This window comes from Aptenodytes patagonicus, chromosome 14, assembly GCF_965638725.1.
Source record: "Aptenodytes patagonicus chromosome 14, bAptPat1.pri.cur, whole genome shotgun sequence".
Classification (NCBI taxonomy): Eukaryota; Metazoa; Chordata; class Aves; order Sphenisciformes; family Spheniscidae; genus Aptenodytes; species Aptenodytes patagonicus.
In genome coordinates, this window is record NC_134962.1 from 578355 (window position 1) to 602934 (window position 24580).

The 24580-nt window shown below is 66.4% G+C and overlaps 2 protein-coding genes and 1 long non-coding RNA gene across 4 annotated transcripts; 1 reads left to right on the forward strand and 2 right to left on the reverse strand.

Annotated features, from left to right (window-relative positions):
- Nucleotides 1-361: 361 nt before the first annotated feature.
- On the reverse strand, nt 362-7136 carry LOC143167107 (uncharacterized). Its single transcript, XR_012996499.1, has 2 exons — nt 7040-7136; nt 362-1515 (listed from the first exon to the last, which is right to left on the reverse strand). It is a non-coding gene; the product is annotated as an uncharacterized LOC143167107 (long non-coding RNA).
- On the reverse strand, nt 362-7205 carry LOC143167106 (waprin-Phi1-like). 2 transcript variants are annotated; one of them, XM_076352172.1, is made up of 3 exons: nt 3321-7033; nt 2918-3052; nt 362-1741 (listed from the first exon to the last, which is right to left on the reverse strand). In XM_076352172.1, the coding sequence occupies exons 1-3, from the start codon at nt 3406-3408 to the stop codon at nt 1614-1616; spliced, it is 351 nt and encodes a 116-aa protein (XP_076208287.1). In that variant the 5' UTR covers nt 3409-7033; the 3' UTR covers nt 362-1613. The 2 variants fall into 2 exon arrangements, 1 of the variants encoding a protein (XP_076208287.1); XR_012996498.1 differs by lacking the exons at nt 2918-3052; nt 3321-7033 and adding an exon at nt 7135-7205 and having other exon boundaries at nt 1673-1741.
- Nucleotides 7206-9662: 2457 nt separating this feature from the next.
- LOC143166992 (uncharacterized) lies at nt 9663-12448 on the forward strand. Its single transcript, XM_076351932.1, has 5 exons — nt 9663-9802; nt 10250-10390; nt 10772-10912; nt 11000-11392; nt 12298-12448. The coding sequence occupies exons 1-5, from the start codon at nt 9712-9714 to the stop codon at nt 12312-12314; spliced, it is 783 nt and encodes a 260-aa protein (XP_076208047.1). The 5' UTR covers nt 9663-9711; the 3' UTR covers nt 12315-12448.
- The last annotated feature ends 12132 nt before the right edge of the window (nt 12449-24580 follow it).

Here is a 24580-nt window from a genome sequence, read left to right on the forward strand (position 1 = left end):
CTCTGCGTCGGGTGCGGTGGGCGCTGGGCACGGGGGCGATGAATGACGGAGCGGCCGCAGGAGAGCCCTCGCTCCGGGCAGCGCTCCGGGCAGCGCTGGGGAGCTGGTGCCGAACCGGCGGGTGATGCCCACCCACTCTGGCAATGCCGCGGTGCCCCTGGCCCCCCCGGGACAGGTCTGGGGAGCTGGGGGGCAGGAGTGCCTCAGAGGTGGCATTTGCTTGGGGGGAGCAGGTTTTTGTGCCAAAGCTGCGGCAGCCGGACAGGGCCATGCACGCTCCCTCCCCACGTGCCGCTGGCCGTGGCCGCTGGTGAGCTCTGCAGGCAGAGACAGCGAGGAACTTGAAACAGAAAAGATGAAAACCTCCTGAAAGTGCCAATTTATTATTCAGCTCCCTCCCCACCTGCTCCCGCTCAACCCCGAGCTGGCGCCGTGGCTGCTGCCGGCTGCCGAGATGAAAGTCCCTGTGTGGGGCAGCCACGGGGGGCAGCACCCCGTCCCCAGCACCCCGTCCCCGGAGCTGGTGGGGGCTGTGCCTGCTGCGCGGGGAGCTCAGGCAGGGCCGCAGCACGTGGCCCTGGGGCTGTCCCCCAGTTCGGGGCGAGGACGGTGCCCGGCCCAGGCAGGGTGCTGCCCGCTCCAGCCCCCCGCTCAGCCCTGCATCGGGCCGTCCCCCATGACCCGGCTCTTGGGGGTTAACGGCACCGGCTGCCTGAACTCCGCCGCAGAAGCTGCTGCTCCATCCCAGCTCTAATAGCTCTTATCCGTAACCATCCAGCCGCCGGCTGCGGTGAGACCGAGATGGAGGCGTGGAGGGGCCGGGGCTGGGGTGGCGATGGCTGCCCGTGGGCAGGTGGCAGCCCCGGCCCCATGCCACACGGCACAGCCCGGCCGGCGGCACGGCCATGCATGGCACGCCGGCTGGCGGCACGGGGAAGGCGTCCTCCCAAAATGGGGTTTTTATTACAGCCATATATCACTGCGGCGGCCTGATGCGGGCAGACGGCGGTGATTTTTCTTCACGGTTTACAGACAAATGAGGGGAAGGAAAATTGATGTGAACTTTGCTATAGCGCGAGGTCGGGCACGGGCAGGGAGCTGGTTATGGATGAGCTGGGTGCTGCTGGGGCCGCCTGTCCCCGGGCCCCTCCTGGCCACCTTCTCCGGGCTGGATGGATGGGGGCACCGGTGGCGGCAGGACCAGGATCATCGCGTCTGGCTTGGGGACCGTGCTGCTGCTCGGGGGGGCTGGGGGGGAGGGGCTTCTGGCTTCCCTGGCCCCCCATCGCCCAAAGCACGGCCCCGAGCGGGCGGCTGCGCCTGTCCCTCGTCGGAGGGATGCTCGGCCACTCAGGGGGGAGGAGCGTGTGGGCAGGGTTATTAGTTCCAGCGGATATTCATTAGCGCTGCAAACGTGGTTTGGATGTGCAGCGTCGGGCGGGCTGCTGTCACCGCCTTCTGGCGAGATCTCGACTGCTTTCAACACAACTAAAGTTGCCTCCAAACACCATGGTCCTGCCCAGTATAAGATAACAGTTAATAGCGACTATCAGCTTCTCCATAAGGTCCATAAATATTAATACAATTCTAATTAGTTCCTTTAAATACATTCCCTAAATTAAGTGTTTCCTTGGCAATAAATCAGTGGTGGTTTGGCAGTTGGAGTCCGTCTTGCACTGGTTCATGCAGACGCCTAGCATGGGGATCCCCGGACTGACGGGTGGGCAGGTTCCGGGCTTCTCTGCAAAGGCGAAGGGACACGGCCTGAGACCCGCCGGCCCCAGCACGAGGGGCAAGGCTGGCCCTGCAGCTTCCGGAGCCGCAGGCATGGCCCTGGCCCCTGGCTGCCGCGGAGGAGGGACCCCTGTGCCGGCCGGCAGCTCCCCCACCCCATGCTTCTGCCCACTGGTGCTCCTGCCAGCCTGACCCGATGGGGACACGTTGGGGAGGCCATGCAGTGTGGTGATCCCCCATGGTCCCTGTGCTCAGCCTCCCACTCAGGGGTGCGTGGCTGGCACAGGACGCGCAGCCGCAGCACGCAGTCCCGGTGGCAGCCTTGGCCCCGCTTTCCCCCACAGCTGTCGTGGACAGCTCCAGCCATGCGCTCGTGGTGCGTGGGCTCAGCTCAGGCCTCAGCGAGGGGCACGTGCCCCCCAGACAGCCTGTGCCCTGGTTGCGTGGGGCCCCTGCCCTGCCGTCCCGCTGCCTGCCGCTGCCTGCCACCGGCACCGGGCTCCCGGCTCTGCACCACGCCGTCCTCTGCTGTGGCACAGCCAGGCCAGCTCTGTCCTTGCAGGCGGCGATGGAGGTACCGGAGCCTCTGGTTCACATCCGTGTGTTTGCAGCTGGAGATCCCACATCCTGTGCCCGTCTACCGGGGCTGCTCTCCAGCAGGACCGGCGCGGAGAGCGTACTCAGCCAGGTGGCTGTGGGGCCATGTCCGGCGCAGGGCCGGGGATGGCGCCGTTGGGAGACTCTTCCCAGGCGCGGGGTCGGGAGGCAGGACAGTGCCCACATCCCAGGCCGGCAGCTGCCCACGGCGAGGCTGAGTGGGCAGCGAGGGCTGTGAGGGGGAGCAGCGCAGGCCCCTGCCCTCTGCACTGGCCCAAGCGTTGTTCTGAGGCGTCTGCTCAACCCCCGTGTCGCTGGGAGGAGGAAGGGGTGAGCGTGGCCCCGGCGAGCCCGGGCAGGGGGTGCACCGCGCCAGGAGGCCGCCCCGCAGGAGCACACCCTGACCCCGCCACGCTCCCCGCGCAGCCCCCGATACCCGCACTGCAGCCAGACGTGCAAGGGGCGCCCAGGCCCACGGCCGCTACTGCGCCCCAGAGCACCGGTGCTGCCGGCTGGGACGGGCTGTCAGCTCGCAGCAGCGGGGCCAGCTCCGGGCAGCGGGGCCGGGAGCAGGAGGGAGTGTTACCGTCGGGCTTCTGGCAGGCCTTGCCGCAGGCCACTGGGCAGCACTTGAGGGTGCTCTCGCAGTCGCCATCGGACTGGCACCCCACCGTGCAGTTCACTGCTTCTGCCGCTGGGTCCGGGCACACGCCGGCTTTCGCTGCAAGGCAAAGGCGGAGGGCGTGGGTGGGCGCCGGGGCTGCCGGCCCCACGGCAGGGCGAGGGCTGCCGTTCCGAGGCGGGAGATGCTGCCGCCAGCCCCAGGGCTGGGTCCAGGGATGCTGCTGAGCCCAACCGCGCCGGGCGCCGGCTGGCTCTCGATCCCGGCCCCCACCCCAGCAGGCCCTGGGGCTGGGAGTGATGCTGGCTGCTTGCCCGGGGCGTGCTGAGCCGTGCCGTGCCGTGCCGTGCCGTGCGCTCATACTCACTGGTGTCATTCTGGGCGGATGCTGGTGGCAGCTCTGCCCAGAGAGCCAGGAGCCCCGCCAGGACGAGCACGCTGCGGGCCTTGGGCATGGTGCGGGAGCCGGTGCTGCGCCTGCAGGGCCGCCCGGCCGGCCTTTAAGCTCCTCTCCAGGTGGGGCCGGCGGGCGGGAGGGCTCGGCCTTCCGGGTGGCTCCCAAGGGCCGGGCAGGGCCAGGCTCCCCCTTCGCGCTTGCACAACCCGAGTATCAGGTATCTGCCGCTGCTGGCTGCCGACCAGGAAGGGGGAGCCTCAAGGAGACCGGGCAGCCACGCTGAAAACTTGCCCGGCAGGAACAGCAGCCAAGTGCTGCTGGCCGCGGCCCCCGTGCGCCGCATGCCGGCCCCCGGCCGGCCCCGGCCCCTGAGGCAGCCGGAGCGCAGGGCTGTCATGGCCCTGTGCGGAGCTCGGCCGCCGGAGGCTGCGGGGATGCGGCTGGTACCGCCAGCGGAGAGCGCGGCAGGCATGGGTGCGCCAGGGACAGGGCATGAGCCATCCCTGCCACCGCCCTGGCCACGGTCGCGAGCTCGAGTGGAGCCCCTGGCCTGGGCCGCTGATGCCTAGAGGCCGGGACGAGCCGGCGGCGCGGACGGGGCTGCGGCTTGGCTGCAGCTGCAGCTCGCCCGGCTCCTGATCCAGCCACTTGTTCTCCTCCAGCTTTCTCTCCTCGACTGAAGGGCCCTCCAGGCTGCCTGCACCTCCGGGCAGGTTCTCGCCCCGGGGCTCCCCCGTGCCTCCCCGGCAGCCTCGGGAGCTCCTTCTGCCCAGCCGCAGCCTCGTCCCATGGCCCTCGCTGTCCTCGCAGCCTCCAACAGCCCTGGGGATGCAGCCCGGACTGGCCGGCAGCGCCGGTCGGGCAAGTGGCTGGTGGGGAGTGAGCCGCCAGCATGCTCCAGCTGCGTGCCTGGTGCTCTGGGGCATGGCAGTGCCGGGGGCCGTACAACCCCAGACCCTCTCGGCCTGGCGGCTGTCTGGGGTACCCCTCCCGCGGCACGTGCGCCGCCCTCCCGCAGGCCGGGATGCCTCGCAGTGCATGGCAGTGCCGAGCTGGGGTTTGTTTGGATAGGTCCAGCTAGCCAAGGGGCCCAGATCACCCGGCGTGGCTGCCCTGCTCCCATCAGTGTCTGCTGCTCCACCAGTTCCCGTCTCCTTCGCAGGTGCTGTCGGTGGTGGCTTCAGTTCCTCCGGGGCTGCTGATGGAAGGGGAGCCGCCCAGCACTGTGCTGGGTGCCCCAAGGACCCTGGCCCCTTTGCTCGCAGCTCTTGGTTTCGGCTCAATGTGTTGGGTCATTTGGCTGCCGTTGCGACGCAGGTGCCTGCGCGCGGTGCCGGTGCTGCCCGGCTGGAGGGCACAGGCTGGACACCTCTGCTGGGAAGCAATCCCAGAGCATCCCGGTTCCCTGGGCCCCATCCTAGGCACGGTCGCAGGCTGAGCCTCTCCTGCGTGGGGAGGAGGGCGAGACTTGCCCCGTCTCCAGTCATGATGTGCCCTCATCGCTGGCAGAGGCTCCAGGGGCAGCCCCAGCTCCGGGCTGGAGCATCCTGCAGACCCGCGTGGGCCAGGGGCGCGTGGGACGGGGGACGTGGTCCCTGCCCCGAGTCACGAGCTGGTGTCCGCTCTGCCAGGGTCCGTCTCCAGGTAATTTAAGCCCACAGTCAACAACACGGCACGGAGCGGAGCGGCAGTAAATCGGTAACTGTTTGCCTTTGCCGGTGGTCCCCTCCCCGCCGCAGGTGTTTATGCAGTAACAGGAGCCGGCGCGGATGGCCCAGCCGCCTGCCCAGCTGCCGCTCTGCGCTTCACCGCTGTCAGCAGCGGGAGCCGACGCACAGGCCCAGGCTGGCGGGGAGAGTGGCAGGGCGGTGGCGGGGAGAGCAGCAGGGCAGTCCTCATCCCTGCGCCCTCCGGGCTGGGGTGCTCGGCGGCTGGGTACCGGGGAGCTGCCTTGGGAGGCTGCCAGGACCTGGCCATGCTCGGGCTGGCCGGGAAGCTCCCACTCTGCCCGTGCAGCTGGGCCCCACCGGGGACAGCGCTTTGGGGAACTGGGCTGGGCTGGTGTTTCTAGCCCTGGGCTGACCCTGGGACTCCCTGAATAAAGGCGGCCATGTTGCAGCCCAGTGATCCCCGTGCCAGGGCCAGGGAACGCTGCTCCGGCGGCCGGGGCAGGATTGGGGTGGTAACGTGGCCGCTGCAGGCGTGAGCGTCGGCTGGGCGGTGTGAGCGCTGCCCTCCGGCATGGAGGCGAGGGACCTGTGCCGTCCCTGCCTGTGCCGTGCAGTGACAGAGCCCACCCGGAGCCAGCAGCGGCCTTCCTGGAGCAGCAGCGTTGCTGCCGATCCAACGCTGCCCACCCAGCGGCGCCGTCCCCGCTGCCAGGGCAGGGGCTGCCCCGGTGCCCTGCCGTCACTGAGCTGCTGCTCCTGTGCCGGTGCTGCCGGCGGCGCTTGTCTTTGAGAGTTATTGCCCTGGTCTGACCTGCAATTGCTCTGCCCCACTGTGTGGGATGTCCTTGGTGCTGGCAGGGAGCAGCCAGAGCTGGGAGGCTGCGAGCATGGACGCCGGCAGCCGGGCTGCGCCGGAGCAGCTGGACGGGAGCAGACGGGAGCCCAGAAACGGGCTCGTGGCAGGAGATGAGGGGGAAACCGCAGAGGACGGCGAGAGCTGTGGGGAGCAGCGTGGGTGTCGGTGGGTTTGCCCAAGGTTGTGTCTGGCTGCCGAGTGGCCAATCCAGCTGGAGCTGCCCCCAGCCAGCCGGAGCAGCTGGAGAGGGACTGAACGTGCCGGCGGCAGGGCCAGTGGCCGTGCTGGGCTCCAGCCCGTGCGGTCAGCATCGCTTTCTGGGAGACAGAAATGCTTTGGCTCCTGTCCCCAATGCGTGGCATTCGGGATGCTGCCGCTCCCGCCCCGGCTCTGCCAGGCGCTTCCTCGACAGAGGCCGAGGACGGCTGTGGGGAGCGCGGGGGTCTGCCGGCACGGCCGCAGGCAGCCGTCCCCGTGCCAAGGCACGTCCCGGGGGAGGATCCTGGCTGAGGACGCAGGGTCAGCAGCCCCGAGCCTGACCCCAAAGGCTCTTCCCTGCAGCATCCCTGGGTGGCAGTGCCCACCGCCGCTGAGCCTGGTCACACTGGCTGCACCCAAGCCCCGCGGGTGACCGCGGCTCCTTCGTGGCAGCAGGGAAGGTGCTGGAGTCACGTCTCCCTGCCCGCCGAGGGAGGGCAGTCAATGATTAAAAGGGGAGCGTTGCTGGGCCCGGCAAGGTGCCCCTGGGCGGATAGCCAGCCTCCCGCTGCCGGCACGGAGCAGGGAAAGCAGGGGACAGCGATAGAGAAGGATGCCCCTTCCTCCGGGAGACATCGGGCCCCAGCAGTCGGCAGCTCAGGGTCCCCGCGCTGTGTGCATGGGCTGACGCACGGGGAATTATCTGACTCCTTTGGGGCCCAGTCATGCAACCGGCTGGCAGCCGAAGGCCGGTGCACCCCATGGGCAGGAGGGCTCCCGCTGTGCTGCTGCGTCCTGCTGCTGCTTCCAAGTCCCCCCCCGCCTGCCTGTGCTGCCCGCATGGCGCAGACCTCGGCGGCCCCTCTCTGCGCTGCAGAGCTGGAGCCTCGTGGCTTGGCCGTGGTGCGTGGGGTGCCCTAGAGCTGGGGAAGCGCCTGGCTCTGTGCCGGTGTGATCGGTCTTACCTGCTCGTTCCATGCGGGACCCCTGGCCCAAGCCAGCCCCGCAGCACCCCGAGAGCCAGCAGGACGCAGCCGCCCTGTGCCCCCTGAGCACTCACCCGTGCCCCCGGCAGCCACAGCAGCCGGCTGCAGCTGGGCACACAGGGCGAGGATGCCCACGAGCAAAATGCTGGCGGTCTTCATGGTGCTCCCTGTGGGTGCCGGATGGCCAGCGTGGGTCGGCGGGGGTTTATATCCGCGCGGAGCCGGGGAGGGGCCGCCACACACATAACCTTCGGGTGCCGAAACTCTTGTTGCATTTCACAGTTGTGCCCGAGGCAGCGACAGCCCCACGCTGTGTTGTTGCCTGAGAAATCATTTACCACAGCCCTGTCCCAGCCCCAGCAGCCAGGCTGCAGCCAGGGCAGGGACGTCAGCACCCAACAGCACCCTCCCTGGGGGAAAGGGAGACGTGGCCGTGGGCCAGGGTCACCCCCGTGGCCACGGGGAGCCCAGAGGAAGGGGCTGGAGCTCTCCGGCTGGGAAAAGACGAGACAGAGGGGACAGGAGGGAGGCTGGTACACCCAGGGTGGCCTGGAGAGTGCAGATGGGACTTTCTTCCCGCAGCTGCAGGACCTGGGGGCGGTGGGGGAGACCTGCAGGCGAGGGGCACAGGGTGGGCAGTCTCCTCGCTAAGCTGTGGGACTTGTTGCTGCAGACGTCAAGTGCTGCCCAGGTGCGACAAGTGATTAGACGAGTTTATGGGAGAGGAACCCAGGGGGCACTGAGCAGGAGGACACTCCCCTGGGGTGGTGGCCATCCTGGTGGCGCGGCACGGGGGCGTTCTAGGACAGAGAGCTGGGGGTCTGTCCCCGGCCATGCCCACCCCGGACACCCGGCGCCTGCTTTCCCTGGCCCCAGCCTGGTCCCACATCACACTGCGTCTGCCTGCGGAGCTGTGGGTGACAGCTGGCCGGGTCCCCGCAGGGCAGCATGGCCTCGGGGAGAGTGGAGCGTGGGAAGCCTGTGCGACGTGCCAGGCTGGGCGCACCCGCTGCTTCGCGCCATGCACCGAGCACCATTCCTCTGCGGGGACAGGCGGGCGGCTGGGTGCCGTCACGTCGGCTGGCTGCAGACAAGTCCCGGCAGATGAGTGCTCCGGCGGGGTCAACACAGGGGCTGCCTTTCACCTCGCTGCGCACCAGGACCGGCACGAGGTGGCCCTGGGCAGGGTGGGGAAGCCCAGGGTTACCGGTGCGGGGAGGTCACAGAGAGCCCAGTGCAGCCAAGCGTGCGAAGGGTGACCATGCGGAGGATGAGGTGTGCTCTGTGCCCGCGGGGACCCCATGGCGTTGCCGCTGCCGCGCCCCGAGACTCCGCCAAGCAGGACCTTTGCTCCCTGCTCACCATCCTATGTGGTGCGGGCGCACAGCCTGGCTGCACGTGTCTCTGCCGGGGGTCTGCACCGTGGCACCTCTCGCTGCTGAATTGCGGCCATGCCAGCACAGCTTGCTGTGCCCCGCTGGATGGCAAAGGGCACAGGCAGGTGCTGCCAGCAGGTCGGGCAGAGGCAGCCTGTCTTGCTGGGCACGGGAGGGGGCTGGCAGGGCTGCAGCAAGGCATGGGGGGCAGCCCGTGGCCACGGTGGGCAGAGAGGGGCAGGACCTGGGTTTTTGAGGGGCTGGTGGAAGGGGGCTGGTCCTCCGCTAGAGCTGGAGACGGGGAGAAAGGCCTCGGCCGGGGTCCCAGTGTGTGTGGGAGGACGCTCCCTGCCTGGGGGTTTGTCGCGAGGCCAGGCCGGCTGGAAACAGGCGTCTTTGTGCTGAGGCTGACGTGACCGCTGCGGTCTCATGCGGCGTTTTACAGTTCAACGATCATATTACCCCGCTTGGAAATCCCTGTTTGCGTCATCCCGGCTCCAAGTGGCCCAATGCACTTCTTGCTACAGAAACTCTGGGTCCGAAACAGGGAGAGAACCTTTAGGAAGAAACCCAGGGGCTGTGAAAGCAGTCCTATTCCCGCTTGATGTGCATGGGGTCCCTCTGAGTGACACCTGCCCCGACACGGCACGTGCCGCAGTGCCGTGGTGGCGGTGCGGGGAGTCGCCAGCCTCCCCCGAGCAGCGCCTGGTCCTTTGGCTGGCACTGGTGGCCCCGCACTCTGCAGGGCTTCGGCCTCGCGCCCTTCCTCCCCCGGCTGCCGCACGCCCGTTGCGTGTTACGGCGCGTAGCTGCGTGCTGTTAATGACAGCGTGTTCGAGTCCTGCCGGCACACGGCGGTGTGAAGCCTGGCGTGTCCTCCTGCCACCGTGCCCTGGCCGCGGGGAAGGGTCCCCCCGGCCTGTGCAGCCCCCTCCCTGCCTGCAGCCCCCGCCCTGCTGTGCCGCGCCGGGGCCGGGGCTGCGCAGCTCCGCCCGTGCCCCTGCCTGCGGTGTCTCGCAGCTCCGTGGGCTCCCCGGGCTCCGTGGGCTGCGGGCCCGATCCTGGCGCAGCATCCCGGGCGGCGGCCGGCAGAGGAGGCTGTTGCTCCGTCAGAGCGGGCCGGGCCGGGGCGCGGGGCCGGGCTCCGCCGGGCTCCGGGAGCGCCGTCCCCGTCCCCGGAGGCGGAGACCGGCGCGGGGCGCTGCGCCAGCCCGGGCCGGGCCCGGGGCTCCCGGGCTGTACTTAAGCGGCCGCGGGCGGCGCGGGGGCAGCGCCATGAAGCCGGGGCTGTTCCTGCTGCTGCTGCTGCTGGCCCCCCCGGGCCCCCCCGGCCACTGCCGGCCGGCCTCGGGGCGCCGCGTGCCAGGTGAGCCCCGGCCCGGGGGTGCGCTCTGAGCTCGGCCCCGCTCCCCGCCACCGCCCCGGTGTCCCCCTCGCCCCCTCGCCCCTCTGGTGGGGGCGCGCTGTGGGGGCCACGGGCTCCGAGCTGGGACGTGCCGCCGGGTACCTCCCGCCCAGCGCCGCGGTCCCCGCGGCTGCAGAGCCCGCACCCGAGCGGCCGGGCCGGACCCCCCCGGGAGCAGCGCGGGGGCCCGGGGAGGTGTCTCCCCGGGCCGCCTCACCCGCCGGCAGCTTCCGAGGCGCTGGGCGGCCCCGCGGGCTCTCGAAGCGGCGGCTCCACCGGTGCTCTGCACCGCGACGTGCCCCGCTGCCAGGGCAGAGCAGGTCCCGGCCGTGCCACCCCGCCAAGGGGGGCCCTGCCCAGGCTGGGGGGCCCCGCCCGCCCACCCTAACCCCCTGCCCGCTTTCCCAGAGGGCTACGGCGATTGCCCCCCGCCCAGGAGGATCCCCCTGAAGGCCTGCCACAACTTCTGCTCCTCGGATGGGGACTGCCCGGGCAGGGAGCGCTGCTGCAGCACCGGCTGTGGACAGGAGTGCCGGCTCCCCATAGGAGGTGAGGGGGTCCCTTCCCCCCCACAGCAGCCCTGAACGAGCCCGTGCTCAGCCCTCCAAGGGGGGTGTGTGACTGCAGCCACCTCGGGGAGCGGGTCCTGCAGCCCCGCCAGTCCCTGCGCCCCGTCCTGGCCTGTGGTCGGGATGTGCTGGGTCTGGGCTCTTCCAAGCACAGCCGCTGCCTGTGGGGTGCATCACCCGCAAGGGCCGGCGTGGGTGGCCCCTGCACCCAACTCCCCGCTCTCATCCCCTCTGGTGTAGTGGGACAGGGGTGCCCGTTGCTCCCTGCCCGCAGGACCCGGGGGTGGGCACCCTGCGGGTGGGATGGGCGGTGGGAGCGGGCAGGGGCTGGTAGAGGTCTGACCCTGCTGGACACCTCCAGTCAAGAGGGGCTTCTGCCCACGGCCGGACCCTGACTTGATAACCATCTGCCTGGTGGGGTGCAGCAGCGACAGCGAGTGCCCAGGCAACGAGAAGTGCTGCAGCATGGGCTGCCATGTCCACTGCATGCCGCCGGTGCCAGGTAAGGGCGGCCATGGGGCTCGGTGGGAGGGGGGGCCGCAGCCAGGACAGACCTCGAGTGCGAGCTGGTCTCCTCTCTCACCCACAGCCAACCCGGGCGTCTGCCCCAAAAGAAGGGTGCTGCATACCTTCGCCCCCTGCAACAGCTCTTGCAGCAACGACACCGACTGTCCCCGCCACAAGAAGTGCTGCTTCACGGGCTGCGGCCGTGGCTGCATGCATCCGGAGAGAGGTACCACGGCCCCGCTCCTGCACGCTGGCTGGGGCCACCAGCTGGGTCCTGCTGCCTCCAGCAGCCCCCTGTCCGCGGGTGACATCTGTCACCTCCCGCCCGTGCCTGGCCCGTGCAGGGGACGCTTCCATCGCTACGCCTACAACCCTGTCACGGGGACCTGCCAGCCATTCACCTACAGCGGCTGCGGGGGGAACCCCAACAACTTCAGGACGGTGGAGGAGTGCCAGCAGGTCTGCCAGCAATCGGGTGAGAGGAGGGGCTGCACTGGGCCAGACTGAGCTGCACTGGGCTGGACTGGGCCAGATGGGGCTGCCCCTGCCTGGGCAGGGGTGGGGGCCGGGCAGGGGGTGGGAGCACAGAGCTGCGCTGCCTGCAGCTGGGCAGCCGGACCCAGGGGGTCTGCTGTACCTCCCCGCGGAGCGAGGGTGGCCTCCCCGCAGCAGGGAGAGCGGCAGCATCCCACATTGCTCTGGCACACGGCGTGGGGGCCTCCGGGCATTTATGCTGGGTGATTTCAACCAGCTCGCAGCTCTGTCCTGGGAGCTGGCGTCATCTTTGGTCAGAACCAGGCAACAGTGCTAGTAATCATGATTTTGCAGCCTGACTACCAAAGTAGGAAACCTGACCACGGAGGCGCTCAGCCTGCACGGGTTGGGGGAGAAGCCTGCTCTTGCAAGTCGCCTTCCCACGTCTCTGCCAAATGCGTTTGGCACAGGGCGTGCATTTGGGAGAGCAGGCGGCTGGTGGAGCCGCGGTGGCCCCCGTGGGGGGTTAGGGGGGCCCCGGCACTGTGTGGGCACTCGCCTGGTTGTGACACTCAATACCGAGCGGAGCTGTGGGCGGTTGGGGCTGTTGGTGGTTGAGCAGCCGCTGCCGCTGCTCAGCTTCCTTGGCACGGTGGTTGTAGCTCCACGCAACAACGGAACCACGAGAGCTGCTCCTGGCTGTGCCACGTCCCTGGGGATGCGGGCCAGGGGGGCAGCCCGTGCCCAGGGCTGGGGGGCAGATGCTGGGGGGCTGAATGCACTGGGGGTGCAGGCAGCAGCCAGTCTGTGGCCAGCACTGCTCCGCAGCACCAGCACCCTGCTGCCTCCCCCCGCTCCCCTGCCCTGCCTGCATCCCCCTCCTCACCGTCCCCTTTTGTTCCCCAGGGAGAGCCAAGGAGTGACCCCGAGGAGGAGGCGGCAGCGGGGCTTGGGCCCCTCCGTGGGGCCAGCAACCCGGGGGCCGGGGTCTGCGGCGGTGCTGGCTGCTGCGCTCTGCCCCACGCAATAAAGCTGCCGGGACGCCTGGCTTGCAGCAGCCCAGCCTCCACTGCCTTGCCTGACTTGCGCCTCCGCGGTGCCAGCGGCTCCACGTGCTGCCCAGCACCTTCCCGGCCGCATCCACGTGCGCGGGAGCTGTGAGCCCAGACCCTGGCTGAGCCCGGGGACCCCCGTACCCGGGCATGTGGTGCACGGGCTTGCTCGCGGTGGCAGGTGGCCCCAGGTGGCCCCTCGCTCCCGGGTCTTCACCCGGCCCCCACAGCAGGCGGGCAGTGCAGAGGCCCTGGCACCTCGCATGGCTGCACGGAGCTGGGCAGCACCGGCCCTGGTGTGAAATGTCCCTCCTGGACACGGCCCCTCCCTGGTCCGCGGGGGCCATGCGGGGATGGCCCCGGTGCTGCCCTGGCTGAGCGCCTGCAGCTACTCGCTCCCAGCTCGGTCCCTGAGGAGAGCACGGCCGGGGGACACGGGTCACGCTGCTGTGCTGGGGTTGGGACGGGGCGGGGGTGCCCATCCCCGTGCCAGCCTCCGCTCCTGCCTCCAGCTGGGCTCCCGGGGGGCCGAGGGCTCATGTCCTTCCCTGCTCGGTGCCGTCCCGGGCCCAGTGCCCATCCCGGGAGCTGCCGCGCCCGGAGCTCGTCCTGGTCTTGGCGTGGGGAGCGGGCGCAGGGTGCGGCCGGAGCTGGGGCAGGCGCAGGAGCAGCTCCCACAGGGGTGGCACCGTCCCTGCCAGGCACCACTGCCTGCAAGCCAGGGACCTGCAGGTCTTCCCCAGAAACACCTCCTGTTGGTGCTGGTAGCGTCTTATTAATTTGCCAATTAATGAGAACCCAGAGAGGCGAGCGGGCTGTGGATGAGTGCACTGCCTGCAGATGCTGGGGACGTTCCCAGGAAGGCTGAGCGAGGGCACAGAGTACCTTGGTGTGCTCCGGGACAGCGGTACCTCCACGGCCGTCCCGCAGCGGTGACACCCCATCCTCTGCCTGCCACCACGGGGACACTTGGGCTGGGCTTGGGGGTGGGCAGAGCTGGGGGGGTGTGCTGGGTCCGAGCTCGGCACTGCCTTCCTCCTCTGCGTCGGGTGCGGTGGGCGCTGGGCACGGGGGCGATGAATGACGGAGCGGCCGCAGGAGAGCCCTCGCTCCGGGCAGCGCTCCGGGCAGCGCTGGGGAGCTGGTGCCGAACCGGCGGGTGATGCCCACCCACTCTGGCAATGCCGCGGTGCCCCTGGCCCCCCGGGACAGGTCTGGGGAGCTGGGGGGCAGGAGTGCCTCAGAGGTGGCATTTGCTTGGGGGGAGCAGGTTTTTGTGCCAAAGCTGCGGCAGCCGGACAGGGCCATGCACGCTCCCTCCCCACGTGCCGCTGGCCGTGGCCGCTGGTGAGCTCTGCAGGCAGAGACAGCGAGGAACTTGAAACAGAAAAGATGAAAACCTCCTGAAAGTGCCAATTTATTATTCAGCTCCCTCCCCACCTGCTCCCGCTCAACCCCGAGCTGGCGCCGTGGCTGCTGCCGGCTGCCGAGATGAAAGTCCCTGTGTGGGGCAGCCACGGGGGGCAGCACCCCGTCCCCAGCACCCCGTCCCCGGAGCTGGTGGGGGCTGTGCCTGCTGCGCGGGGAGCTCAGGCAGGGCCGCAGCACGTGGCCCTGGGGCTGTCCCCCAGTTCGGGGCGAGGACGGTGCCCGGCCCAGGCAGGGTGCTGCCCGCTCCAGCCCCCCGCTCAGCCCTGCATCGGGCCGTCCCCCATGACCCGGCTCTTGGGGGTTAACGGCACCGGCTGCCTGAACTCCGCCGCAGAAGCTGCTGCTCCATCCCAGCTCTAATAGCTCTTATCCGTAACCATCCAGCCGCCGGCTGCGGTGAGACCGAGATGGAGGCGTGGAGGGGCCGGGGCTGGGGTGGCGATGGCTGCCCGTGGGCAGGTGGCAGCCCCGGCCCCATGCCACATGGCACAGCCCGGCAGGCGGCACGGCCATGCATGGCACGCCGGCTGGCGGCATGGGGAAGGCGTCCTCCCAAAATGGGGTTTTTATTACAGCCATATATCACTGCGGCGGCCTGATGCGGGCAGACGGCGGTGATTTTTCTTCACGGTTTACAGACAAATGAGGGGAAGGAAAATTGATGTGAATTTTGCTATAGCGCGAGGTCGGGCACGGGCAGGGAGCTGGTTATGGATGAGCTGGGTGCTGCTGGGGCCGCCTGTCCCCGGGCCCCTCCTGGCCACCTTCTCCGGGCTGGATGGATGGGGGCACCGGTGGCGGCAGGACCAGGATCATCGCGTCTGGCTTGGGGACCGTGCTGCTGCTCGGGGGGGCTGGGGGGGAGGGGCTTCTGGCTTCCCTGGCCCCCCATCGCCCAAAGCACGGCCCCGAGCGGGCGGCTGCGCCTGTCCCTCGTCGGAGGGATGCTCGGCCACGCAGGGGGGAGGAGCGTGTGGGCAGGGTTATTAGTTCCAGCGGATATTCATTAGCGCTGCAAACGTGGTTTGGATGTGCAGCGTCGGGCGGGCTGCTGTCACCGCCTTCTGGCGAGATCTCGACTGCTTTCAACACAACTAAAGTTGCCTCCAAACACCATGGTCCTGCCCAGTATAAGATAACAGTTAATAGCGACTATCAGCTTCTCCATAAGGTCCATAAATATTAATACAATTCTAATTAGTTCCTTTAAATACATTCCCTAAATTAAGTGTTTCCTTGGCAATAAATCAGCAGTGGTTTGGCACCCTGCTCACACCCATTAAGCAGATGATGAGCTCTCCCAGTCCCTGCCTGCCAAGGGACGGGACCCGTGGCAGCGTGAGGCCGTGCCATGCCGTACCGTGCCATGCCCACGCGAGGGCTGGTGGTGCCCAGCCGGCGGTGCTCCCGCCTCGGGAGTTTCAAGCTTTGGGATGGGGAAAAGCGGGTGGGTTTTGGGGCTGGAGGAGCTGCGAGCTGTCCCACGCCGGGAGGGGTGCCAGTGTCTGCCATGATGATTTCCCGCCGTGCATGAGCGCTGCCTCAGCCCGCGCCAGGAGCTGCTGCATGTTGTCGATGCTTGGCTCCAGCGGCCCCTTCCTCCGGTGCCAGCGGAGCTGGAGGGCCGAGCTCCGTCCCCTTCTGAGGGGGCTGCCTGGTGGGTGGGGAACCTGCAGAGACGGCGGCGGCAAGGTCATCCCCGTGGCTCCCCCCACAGCACGGCACGGCCAGGCCGTTTTCAGGGTAAATCCTGAGGCTCGGCCAATGCTCTGGCGGGCTCCAGCGCCGTCTCTGATCCCGCACCCCAAGGAGGGGGTGGCCGGCGCTGCCGGCGGGATCTTATCAAGAGAGTGCAAGAGCGTGGTCTGAAAGCACCTGATAAAACATCACCTAAGGACCCCACAGTCACAGATATAAAAATAACCCAACCATTAGATTCAAAAGAGGAAAGGGAGCCCAGGCTTCACTGAACAAGCAGAAAGTGCCCTGCGACCTCAATCAGGAGTAATATTGTTAATACATTTTTCCCCAGGTGCACCCAGATTTGCATTCCCAGCAATTTGCACAATAATGAGGCGAGCTGACCATGCCTCACCTCGGCAGCAATCACCTCCAAATCGATGGCACCGTGCCGGCGAGCTCATCTGAAAGCTTGTTGGCTCCAGCTGCAGCGGTGGTGTGCGTCCCTGGTGCTGCTCTGCCCCGGCTGCCCCGGCATGCCTGCAGCCCCAGCGCCACGTGGCGGGAAGGGCTGGGTGCGTGGGGGGGGCTGCGTGGCTGCAGCGACCTGCCAGGGGGTGCTGGGGGCAGCTGGGGGCCGGTGTGCGCAGGAGCCGTGTGCCCAGGTGAGCCCACTGCCACCTCCGTGGAGCCCGGCTGGGTGCTCCTGCCCTGTGCCAGCCTCCTCCAGCCTTCATCCCCAGCTCTGAGTCCTCCTCCTCCTCCTGGGAGGCAGCAGCAGTGGCCGTCCTGCTCAGACCCCCCCCCCCTGAGCTGGAGGACATGGGTTCCCTTCAAAGGTGCTTGTCTGTGCTGTGCATGGGGGGGGCGAGTGTGCATGGGAGTGAGCATGTGCACGGGTGAGTGTTTGCATGTGGGGGGGGGCACGCATGGGGTGGGCAAACGCAGGGGGCATGCACGGGGTGAGCAAGTGCAGGGTGAGTGTTTGCACGCAGGGGCATGCACGGGTGAGCGAGCGCAGGGTGAGGGCGCAGGCTGCAGGTCTGAGCGGGGGGTGGACACGCTGTGCATCCTCCCTGCACTCTGGCAGTGGTGGTACTGGAAAAGAGCAAATACCAAACTCATTTGCTTGAGGAGAAATTAATACAGTGTGAAGCCTGTAGTGGGTGATTTAAGAAGTGAATTTAAAATCTGAACACAAATAGATTTTTTAATAAGGTCATAAGAAAGATTAAATGCTACAGACAAGCACAGCACTTGCCATTTCCAGCATTGCTTTTACCAAAAATATTTTGGGCTGGTGCCGTGTCCCTGCACTGCCCACGTGGGTCAGAGCCTGCTCACTCTGGCGGGGCGAGAGCTGCTCCAGGCGCAGTGCAGCGTGATGCTGGGCGAGCAGGGACGTCCCCGGGGAGGGTCTGACATCTCACCATCCCCATCCTCACGTGGCAGCCCAGCTCTCCGCTGGCACGCAGGAGCAGCCAGCAATGCTCCTCGGGTGTGGAGGGAGGAGAGGAGGTGTGTGGGGCCGCGGTGCCAGGGCGACCAGCCGTGGCTGCCCCGGCCTGGGCAGGATCCAGCCCCAGACCCGCTCCGGCGCTGCCGCCAGCCGCAAAGGTGCTCATGGTGCGGGAGGGGGTCATGCAGCCCAAGCCGTGGTGCCCACCCGGCGGGGCGTGCGCCCGCTGCCGGCTGCCAGCTCCCCCTCCCACTGCCCGGCAGGGACCAGGATTGATGGCAAGAGATTTGAAAGGCTCCAAATGTGGAGGTTATATCGCTGAGCCACCCCCATCCATCATGAGACGTTCATTATTAAGTAACACCCTGCATGCCGGGCTGATTTCACACCTTATCTGAACCCAGCAGCTGTGCCCTAAATCCTGAGCGCCGCGACTGTCTGGAGGAATTCGGCTGCCTGTGCTTAAAATTAGTCTTAGCATCTATCATTTCCCCACACCAAATGGCTTTTGTGTCGGCACTTGGCAGCGCTCATCCGTCACCGGGGCTCTGGGCTGCCCAGCTCCGTACCCTCTCCGTCACTGTCACAGGACCCCTCCTTGGCAAAATGTCACCCAAAGGACAAGCGCAACAGCTTGGCCTCTCCCTTCCGCCCAGGCTGGTGGCACTGCCGGCGGTGAGGGCGTCCTCCATCCCCTCGGGCACTGCAGGCACCAGCTCCGCTCCCGGAGGGGCTGTCCCCGTCCTTCCAGCCCTGCCGCAGCCGGGCATGTGGCACGGGCACAGCCTGCAAACCCTCCCCCGGGGCACAGGAGCCTCTCCCCTCCCCTGGCACGGTGGCTCGCCGCCTCCCGCGGTGCCAGCCACAGCTGCGTGGCTGGGCCTCTCCTGGCCACTGCTGCCAGCAGCCAGCCCTGGCGAGGAGCTCCTGCCAGGCAGGTGATGCTGGAGCTGTCGGCGTGATGAAAAGCCTCCCGCAGCAATGCAGATAACATACAAGCACAGGTCAGGCGAGGCCCGTGTAGCCCATCCATCAGGCGCAGCAGCTACAGGCGCTCCCCATGCCACCATCTGATGCACGTTATCCGGCACAAATGTGTTTCTTCCCCCAAGGTTAAACGGATGAGTGAGGTTCAGGCACTGACAGCTCTGCCTGCCCCATGGAAGCGATAAATGAGCTGGAAGAACCGGAGGGAAAAAAAAGGTTTGTTTTCTGTCAAATGCTCCTTTTGATGGTGTTGGCACAAGGACAGCGGCAGCATGGAGATGGGCACAAGGATGGGGATCTGCTCCCGGCGTGGCCGCAGGGCAGCCAGCAACGGGCACTGTCACAGCCGTGTTGGGTGCCACCGTGTTGCCGGCGGTGACAGATGGGCGAGAGCGAGGGCTCGGCGAGACACTGGAGCACCAAGCGGCCCTGGCAGCAGGCGCTCGGTGCAGCCCCGGCGTGCCACTGAGGCGTGCTGGGGCCGGCGGGGATTGGGTGGGATGGCAGCGAGCAAGAACATCCCCCCCCTCCCCGATCCCACGGGCAGCCCCAGGAGTGGTGCCGCGGGCTGGCAGAGCCGGCGCTGCAGCGGGGCAGGGGCCAGTGCTGCCCTCTGCATCTCCAGGTCTGTGCCAGCTTGTGATGCCCAGGGCCTGATCCTGCCTGGGACTGCCCGCCCGCTTTGGGCGCTGCCCGCAGCCGTGGCTCAGCCGTGGTGCCCTGGAACGTGTGCCGGGCAGGGGTCCGCCTCCCCGCGCAGTGTCCCCGCCGGGCTGCCGCTTCCCTCGCTCAATGTCACACTTGGAGCCTGTCAACGTGAAAAAAGGTTTGCAGCCGATAAGCGATCGGGCTGTCAGCTGTGGAGTGCCGCTCGCTTGTGATTTACTGCAACGTCGCTAACGGAGCACAGATTTTTCTTAATCTAAATTGAAAACTACTCAAGTAGAAAAATAATTTCATTGCTTCATCTTGAAGGGGCGGGAGGAGAGGAAGGGGAAGAGCTGTGCCAGGGCAGGCAGGTCCGGGGCTGCCTGCGCCCTCCGCGCCCCCGGTGGCTCCATGCCCTGGCCAGGCAGGGCCAGCCCTGTGCCACCAGCCCCCGTCTCCTTGGGCAGCTCCTACCTACGCCGGGGAGAAGCAGCAGCTTCTCCGGCTCGGGCAGTAAAACCCTGTTGCCGTGGCCCATGCCCAAGCCTGGTGGGAGCTGCTGGCACGTGCCTGGGGGCAAGGTGGGCAGCAGGAGCTGCGTCCCCACACAGGGGACGGGAAAGGCCTTGGGGCATCCCCGTGGGGACCCAGGACAGTGCCACGTCCCTGCAGCATCCTGGAGTGATGTCATCCATCCACAGAGGTGGTGTGGAGCTGCGGTGCTTTGCTGTGCCACGGTGCTTTGCTGTGCCACAGTGCTTGCCATGCCCCAGTGCTTCGCTGTGCCGAGGTGCTTTGCTGTGCCACGGTGCTCACTGTGCTATGGTGCGGCATGGCAGAGCAGGACGAGGTGTGTCTCAGGTATGCGGGTGCCTCCGATCCCAACGAGGAGGCTTTGACGGTGACGGTCTCTGCTGGTGCTTTGGGTCCGGCATGTAATCCAGCCGGCAAAGCTGCGCACCCCAGCCTACGTGGACGTGCCAACACGATGGGTCTGCGGTGGCTCCTGGGGCTCCGGGGCAAGCACCGGAGTCAGCCCTGTGTTAGGGAAGGGACCGCGCCAGCTGCCCCAGCGGTTGGGCGCATTGCGCATGGCAGTGTCATGGAGATGCCGGAGCAGCCACCATCCTCACCACACAGTACAGGAGGCCCCGGCAGAGCCAGCGCCTGGGCCGGGGCTGCAGGGAGGGTCTCGCTTTTGGCAGCATTGAAGAGCTCGTGCTCTGCTTGGAAAGAAAGCCTTCAAAGATCAAGCCCCGATCCCCCTGGCTCCTTGCTAGGGGCCAGCAGCGCTGGTGGGTATTTAGCGGGTGAGCCGTGGTCAGGCAGACACACGCGCGCCTGGCGGTGCCGATACACCCAGCCCTGATTGATCTGGATTTGCAGCTAAATACCAGGAGGGGCTAGGAGCGGGAATGGGAATCGGCTGCACCGGTGTGTGGGTCCTGGAGCACGACTGTGCTGGCTGGGGCTGGGCTCGCCCCGTGCAGGAGCAGAATCTGGCCATTTTCCACCAGCCAGGAGCTGGGACAGGGTGCGGGGAGGGGGCACCCACCAGGGCTCAGCTCCGGGGTGGCGGGGCACCGCCTGGCCCCGGTCCCGCTCGCCACCCGTGGGGCTGTGCCGCAGGCCCCCGGTGCCGGTGGACACCAGCGCAGGCAGGGACATGCTGCCTCATGGAGAGATCGGTAATTTGGAGCGCGAGCAAATTCTGGGAGCATTTGCTGAGCTGGATAATAACGTGCCCAGTGAGCTGCATCCCAAGCACACTGCCAAATTAAAGAAATTTTTTTCCCCTTTAATTTAAAAGTCACCATTGGGAAATCTCTGTCGGCCTCAGCAGTGATTTCCCCCCAGGCTGCCTTTCTAGAGAAATCTTTAATTTTGATTGTCACACTTTGTGGAGTTTAACTCGGGGAAGCAGAGCCACAAACAAGGTGCCGCTCTGGCACCGGGCAGGCTCCAGCTGTGCCGGGACAGCGAGCAGCACCAGCATGGGCAGGAAGGAGGGAGCAGCCCGGCCACGGCCACGGCCACCGTACCGGGCCTGGCGGGCATCGGCCGCCCTCTCCCCCCGCACCTCTTCCCCCGCTTTCCCCCCTGCCCACCCTCCCCTCCACTGGCCCCGGCCCCTCACAGCCTCATTTCACAGGTCAGCTCCCTTTAATTAGCCAGGTCCTGTCGTCCCCCCCCAACCCACCTGCCAAACGAATCGGCAAGTTCATGAAAAATCTCATTAACCTTAATCCCACAGCTGGCTTCTCCTGGGGACACCCACACCTCCCGGCCCCCGCGGTGCTGGCTGGCTCGGCAAGCGCTCTTCCCCAGCACCCCGCACCCTGGGACCTCTGCACCCCAGGACCCAGCACCCCGGGACCCTGGCCAGGAGCCGTGGCAGGTGTTACACCGAACCCCTTCAGGCTGGGAAGGCGGCACCAGAGAGGGAAGGCAAAGCCTGCAAGTTTTGCTCCACGCTCTGGTCTGTCACCCGGGTGCCTGGCCCCCGCGGCCCCGTCTCAGCCGGCTGCAGTGCCGTGGGGCTGGAGCAGATGTTGTGGCCAGCCCGGGATGGGGTGCAGCTCCCGGTGCCGCCCCGGTGCCTCCGGTGCCTCCAGCTTGGTGGAACTGGCATGTGACCCTGGAGAGGGGCCTGTCCTCTCCCTAACGAGGCCTGAGGGAATTGCCTGGCAGCTCCATTAGCAATTAAGAAAAAGGGGAAGAAATGCAGGCGCCTCCCTTTCGGCGCGGAGCTGGCACAGCAGTGCCGGGATGAGCTCCGGAAAGGTTACAGCCCATTTGCATTTTACCCTTCAGTAATTTCAACACTTACGGGTGCAATTAAGAGGCAAGCCTGGCGTTACGAAGCTATCAGCATGGAGAAGCCTGAATACTAACAAACTCCTGTGCGCGTTCCCATCCCGGGCTGCCCAATGAATCCATGATAACACCACAGTAATGCCAGCGGATTTCCACCGGCCGCAGTAATGGGCCTCGACTACATTAAATGCACATTTTTTAACTCGTCTGATAGCCCAGCCCTCCCCAAGCCATTCAGGTGATGGGTTCGGTGCTCGCTGCGGTCAGGGCACAGACGGCCGCGGAGGGGAGCGGGCATTGGCGTGGCAGGATGGCGGCCACGGCACAACCGGGGCCGGGTGGGTGCCGTGCTCATCGCCCCAACAAAGCATTTCATCCGATGTTGCCCTCTGGAAGAAGAGCCCCAGGCCCGCTTTGTCTCTTTTACAAGCAAACCGCCAGTGTGGCAGCACTGGTCGGACCGAGACACCTGGCACGGCCCCGGCGGGGCATCCCTCCCGCGGGGGGACGGGGGCTCTGCCAACACCCCGGGGCTGTTCCCCTTCTCCTGCTTCAGTGGAATGCCGGGCTCGGAGAACAGCCGCCTTCGCCTTTAAGCTTCATCCCCGTTTAATTGGATAGTTTTGAGCCCTGGCTCATGATTTCTGCAGCAATTTGGTCTGAGATTTCTTTCTTTCCCTCCATTATCCACTCTGATTAACTCAGCTGCACCTGTCAGCTTTTATTCGGCGGTGCAGGGAGCGCCTGCAAGAACCTGTTAAAATGCATGAGTTTTCTCACAGCCGCTCTTTCCTGGCCAGCGATGCTGAACTGGGAGGGAATGGGCTGCAGGGAAGGGGCTGCAGGCAGCTGGGGGCTGCGGCGCGGGTGCCGGGGGGCTGCGGGGGCCCCCGAGGCTGGGGTGCAGGTGCTGCAGGGGTGCCAGCGTCCCCCTCGGCACGCAGGCAGCGCGGGGGAGCCCGGCCGGGAGCCGTCGCAGGCTGGTGGCAGTGGGGAGCCCGCGGGGTGCAAGCAGCTGCAGGCAGGGCCCTGCCACCACCCTCCACTGCCAGGGTGCTTAGTGGCTGCAGCTTTTCCGCTTTGCAAATGCTCATTTTACATTCCAGCTATAACTTGTTCCCTTTTTCTCATTTTAATAAAAACGAAAGCATCCGGAAACACTGCTGCACCCATGAAAGAGCGAGATCTGACATAATTAAAAAGTGGCTTCAATCAGGCTGTTTTCCTAATGGTTTGTCATATCAGCCCACACCGCCCTGCACCCCCCCGTGCTCCCAACCCCCTGAGGCATCATTTACATTTCTTAATAACCCCTCATTAATATTCATGATGTGGGGAGGGTAATAACGGCTGAGTGCACACCACTAATTCAATTTCAGCGAGCCTCAGTGTGTTTAGTTAATCACCGGGGGACCTGGGTTACTCAGTACAATTATTTATTCGGAATTAGATCTCGAGGCATCTGGATTGAAACCTGAACTCGGAATAAAATTAAACCGGGATTCTCCTCCTCGCCTCCTCCTCCCGCCGCCGCTCCCAGCTGCGGTGCTGAGCATCCCGCCGTGGCCCCGCCGTGCCGAGCTGAGGAACTGTTGTTTCCATACTGGCACTCGTGCTGCGCTGCCAGGACCGTTGCAGTGGCTGGGGCTTCTTCGTGTCCAGAGAAGGGCAACGAGGCTGGTGAGGGGTCTGGAGAACAAGTCTTCTGAGGAGTGGCTGAGGGAACTGGGGTTGTTTAGGCTGGAGAAAAGGAGGCTGAGGGGAGACCTCATCGCTCTCTACAACTACCTGAAAGGAGGTTGTAGCGAGGGGGGGGTCGGTCTCTTCTCCCAAGTAACAAGCGATAGGACGAGAGGAAACGGCCTCAAGTTGTGCCAGGGGAGGTTTAGATTGGACGTGAGGAAAAATGTCTTTACTGAAAGAGTGGTTAAACATTGGAACAGGCTGCCCAGGGAAGTGGTGGAGTCCCCATCCCTGGAGGTATTTAAAAGACGTGTAGATGAGGCGCTTAGGGACATGGTTTAGTGGGCATGGGGGTGTTGGGTCGACGGTTGGACTCGATGATCTTAGAGGTCTTTTCCAACCTCAATGATTCTATGATTCTATGATTCTCCCCATTGTCAGTGGCTGCCGGGTCCCGGCTCCTCCGCACCCGTCCCCAGGGCTACAGCCGCAGCCGGGGAGGCCGTGGTGCCAGCTGGCAGCACCAGGATGCCAGCAGCCCGCTGCGCCCGTTTGTGCCAGTGCGGTTAGGGGAAAGGGGTTGGAAAAGGTCTGGTTCGGGCTGTCCCGAGACACCCCGGAGCCCTGGGGGTGTCCCCAAAGAAGAGGGGGAAGGTGCTGTAGGTCCCGTCGCCTCCGGCCGGGCAGTCCTGGGGCTGCAGGGACGCGGTCAGCCCCGAGGGCACCGGCGATGCCCCGGCCCCTGCAGAGGGTGGGTGCCTGGGGATGTGTAGCCAGGCTTCTGCTGGGGTCCTCGCTCTCCTGACCAAGCTAAGTCACCTCTGCTCCAGCCTGTCCAGAGCCTCCAGCCCCTTCCTGCAGCTTTGCCTTTTGCCCCGCCGCTCCCCGGGAGAGGCTGGTGCTGCCCCCATGCAAAGCCCACCACTCACGCAGAGCCCACCACCCAGGGCGGCCGGCTCATCCCCATCCTTTCACTTCCTTGAGGGCTTTTTTTATACTTTGATTTTACTCCTGGATTTGCTTTTTAATTCAATGTTTTGTCCCTGTGGTCCAACTCCCCTTATTGGATAAAACCTCTCTGTTATTGAACCCTGCCCTGCAGCAGCTTGGTGAGAATTGGGTTTCCCGGGCAGCGATACGGCCATTTCGGAGCACGGTGAGGCCAGCAGAGCGCGGGGACGGGAGGGGGGACGGGAGGAGCTGGCAGAGCTGGTGGCTGTTCCAGTGACAACTGCACTGTGCTGCGCTCTGCGGTTCCCCACTGCCCCGTACCCGGCACCCCCAGGGCTCGCAGCGCTGGGCAAAAACATCACAGCAAAAGGAAAGCCTTTGCGGGTTACTTCTAGATGCTGTTTGGAGATAGAGAGGGGCTTTAAAGATGGCCGGGGGACCAGGTGCGCATGGGCTGGGACCCTTCCCACGGCAGCACGAC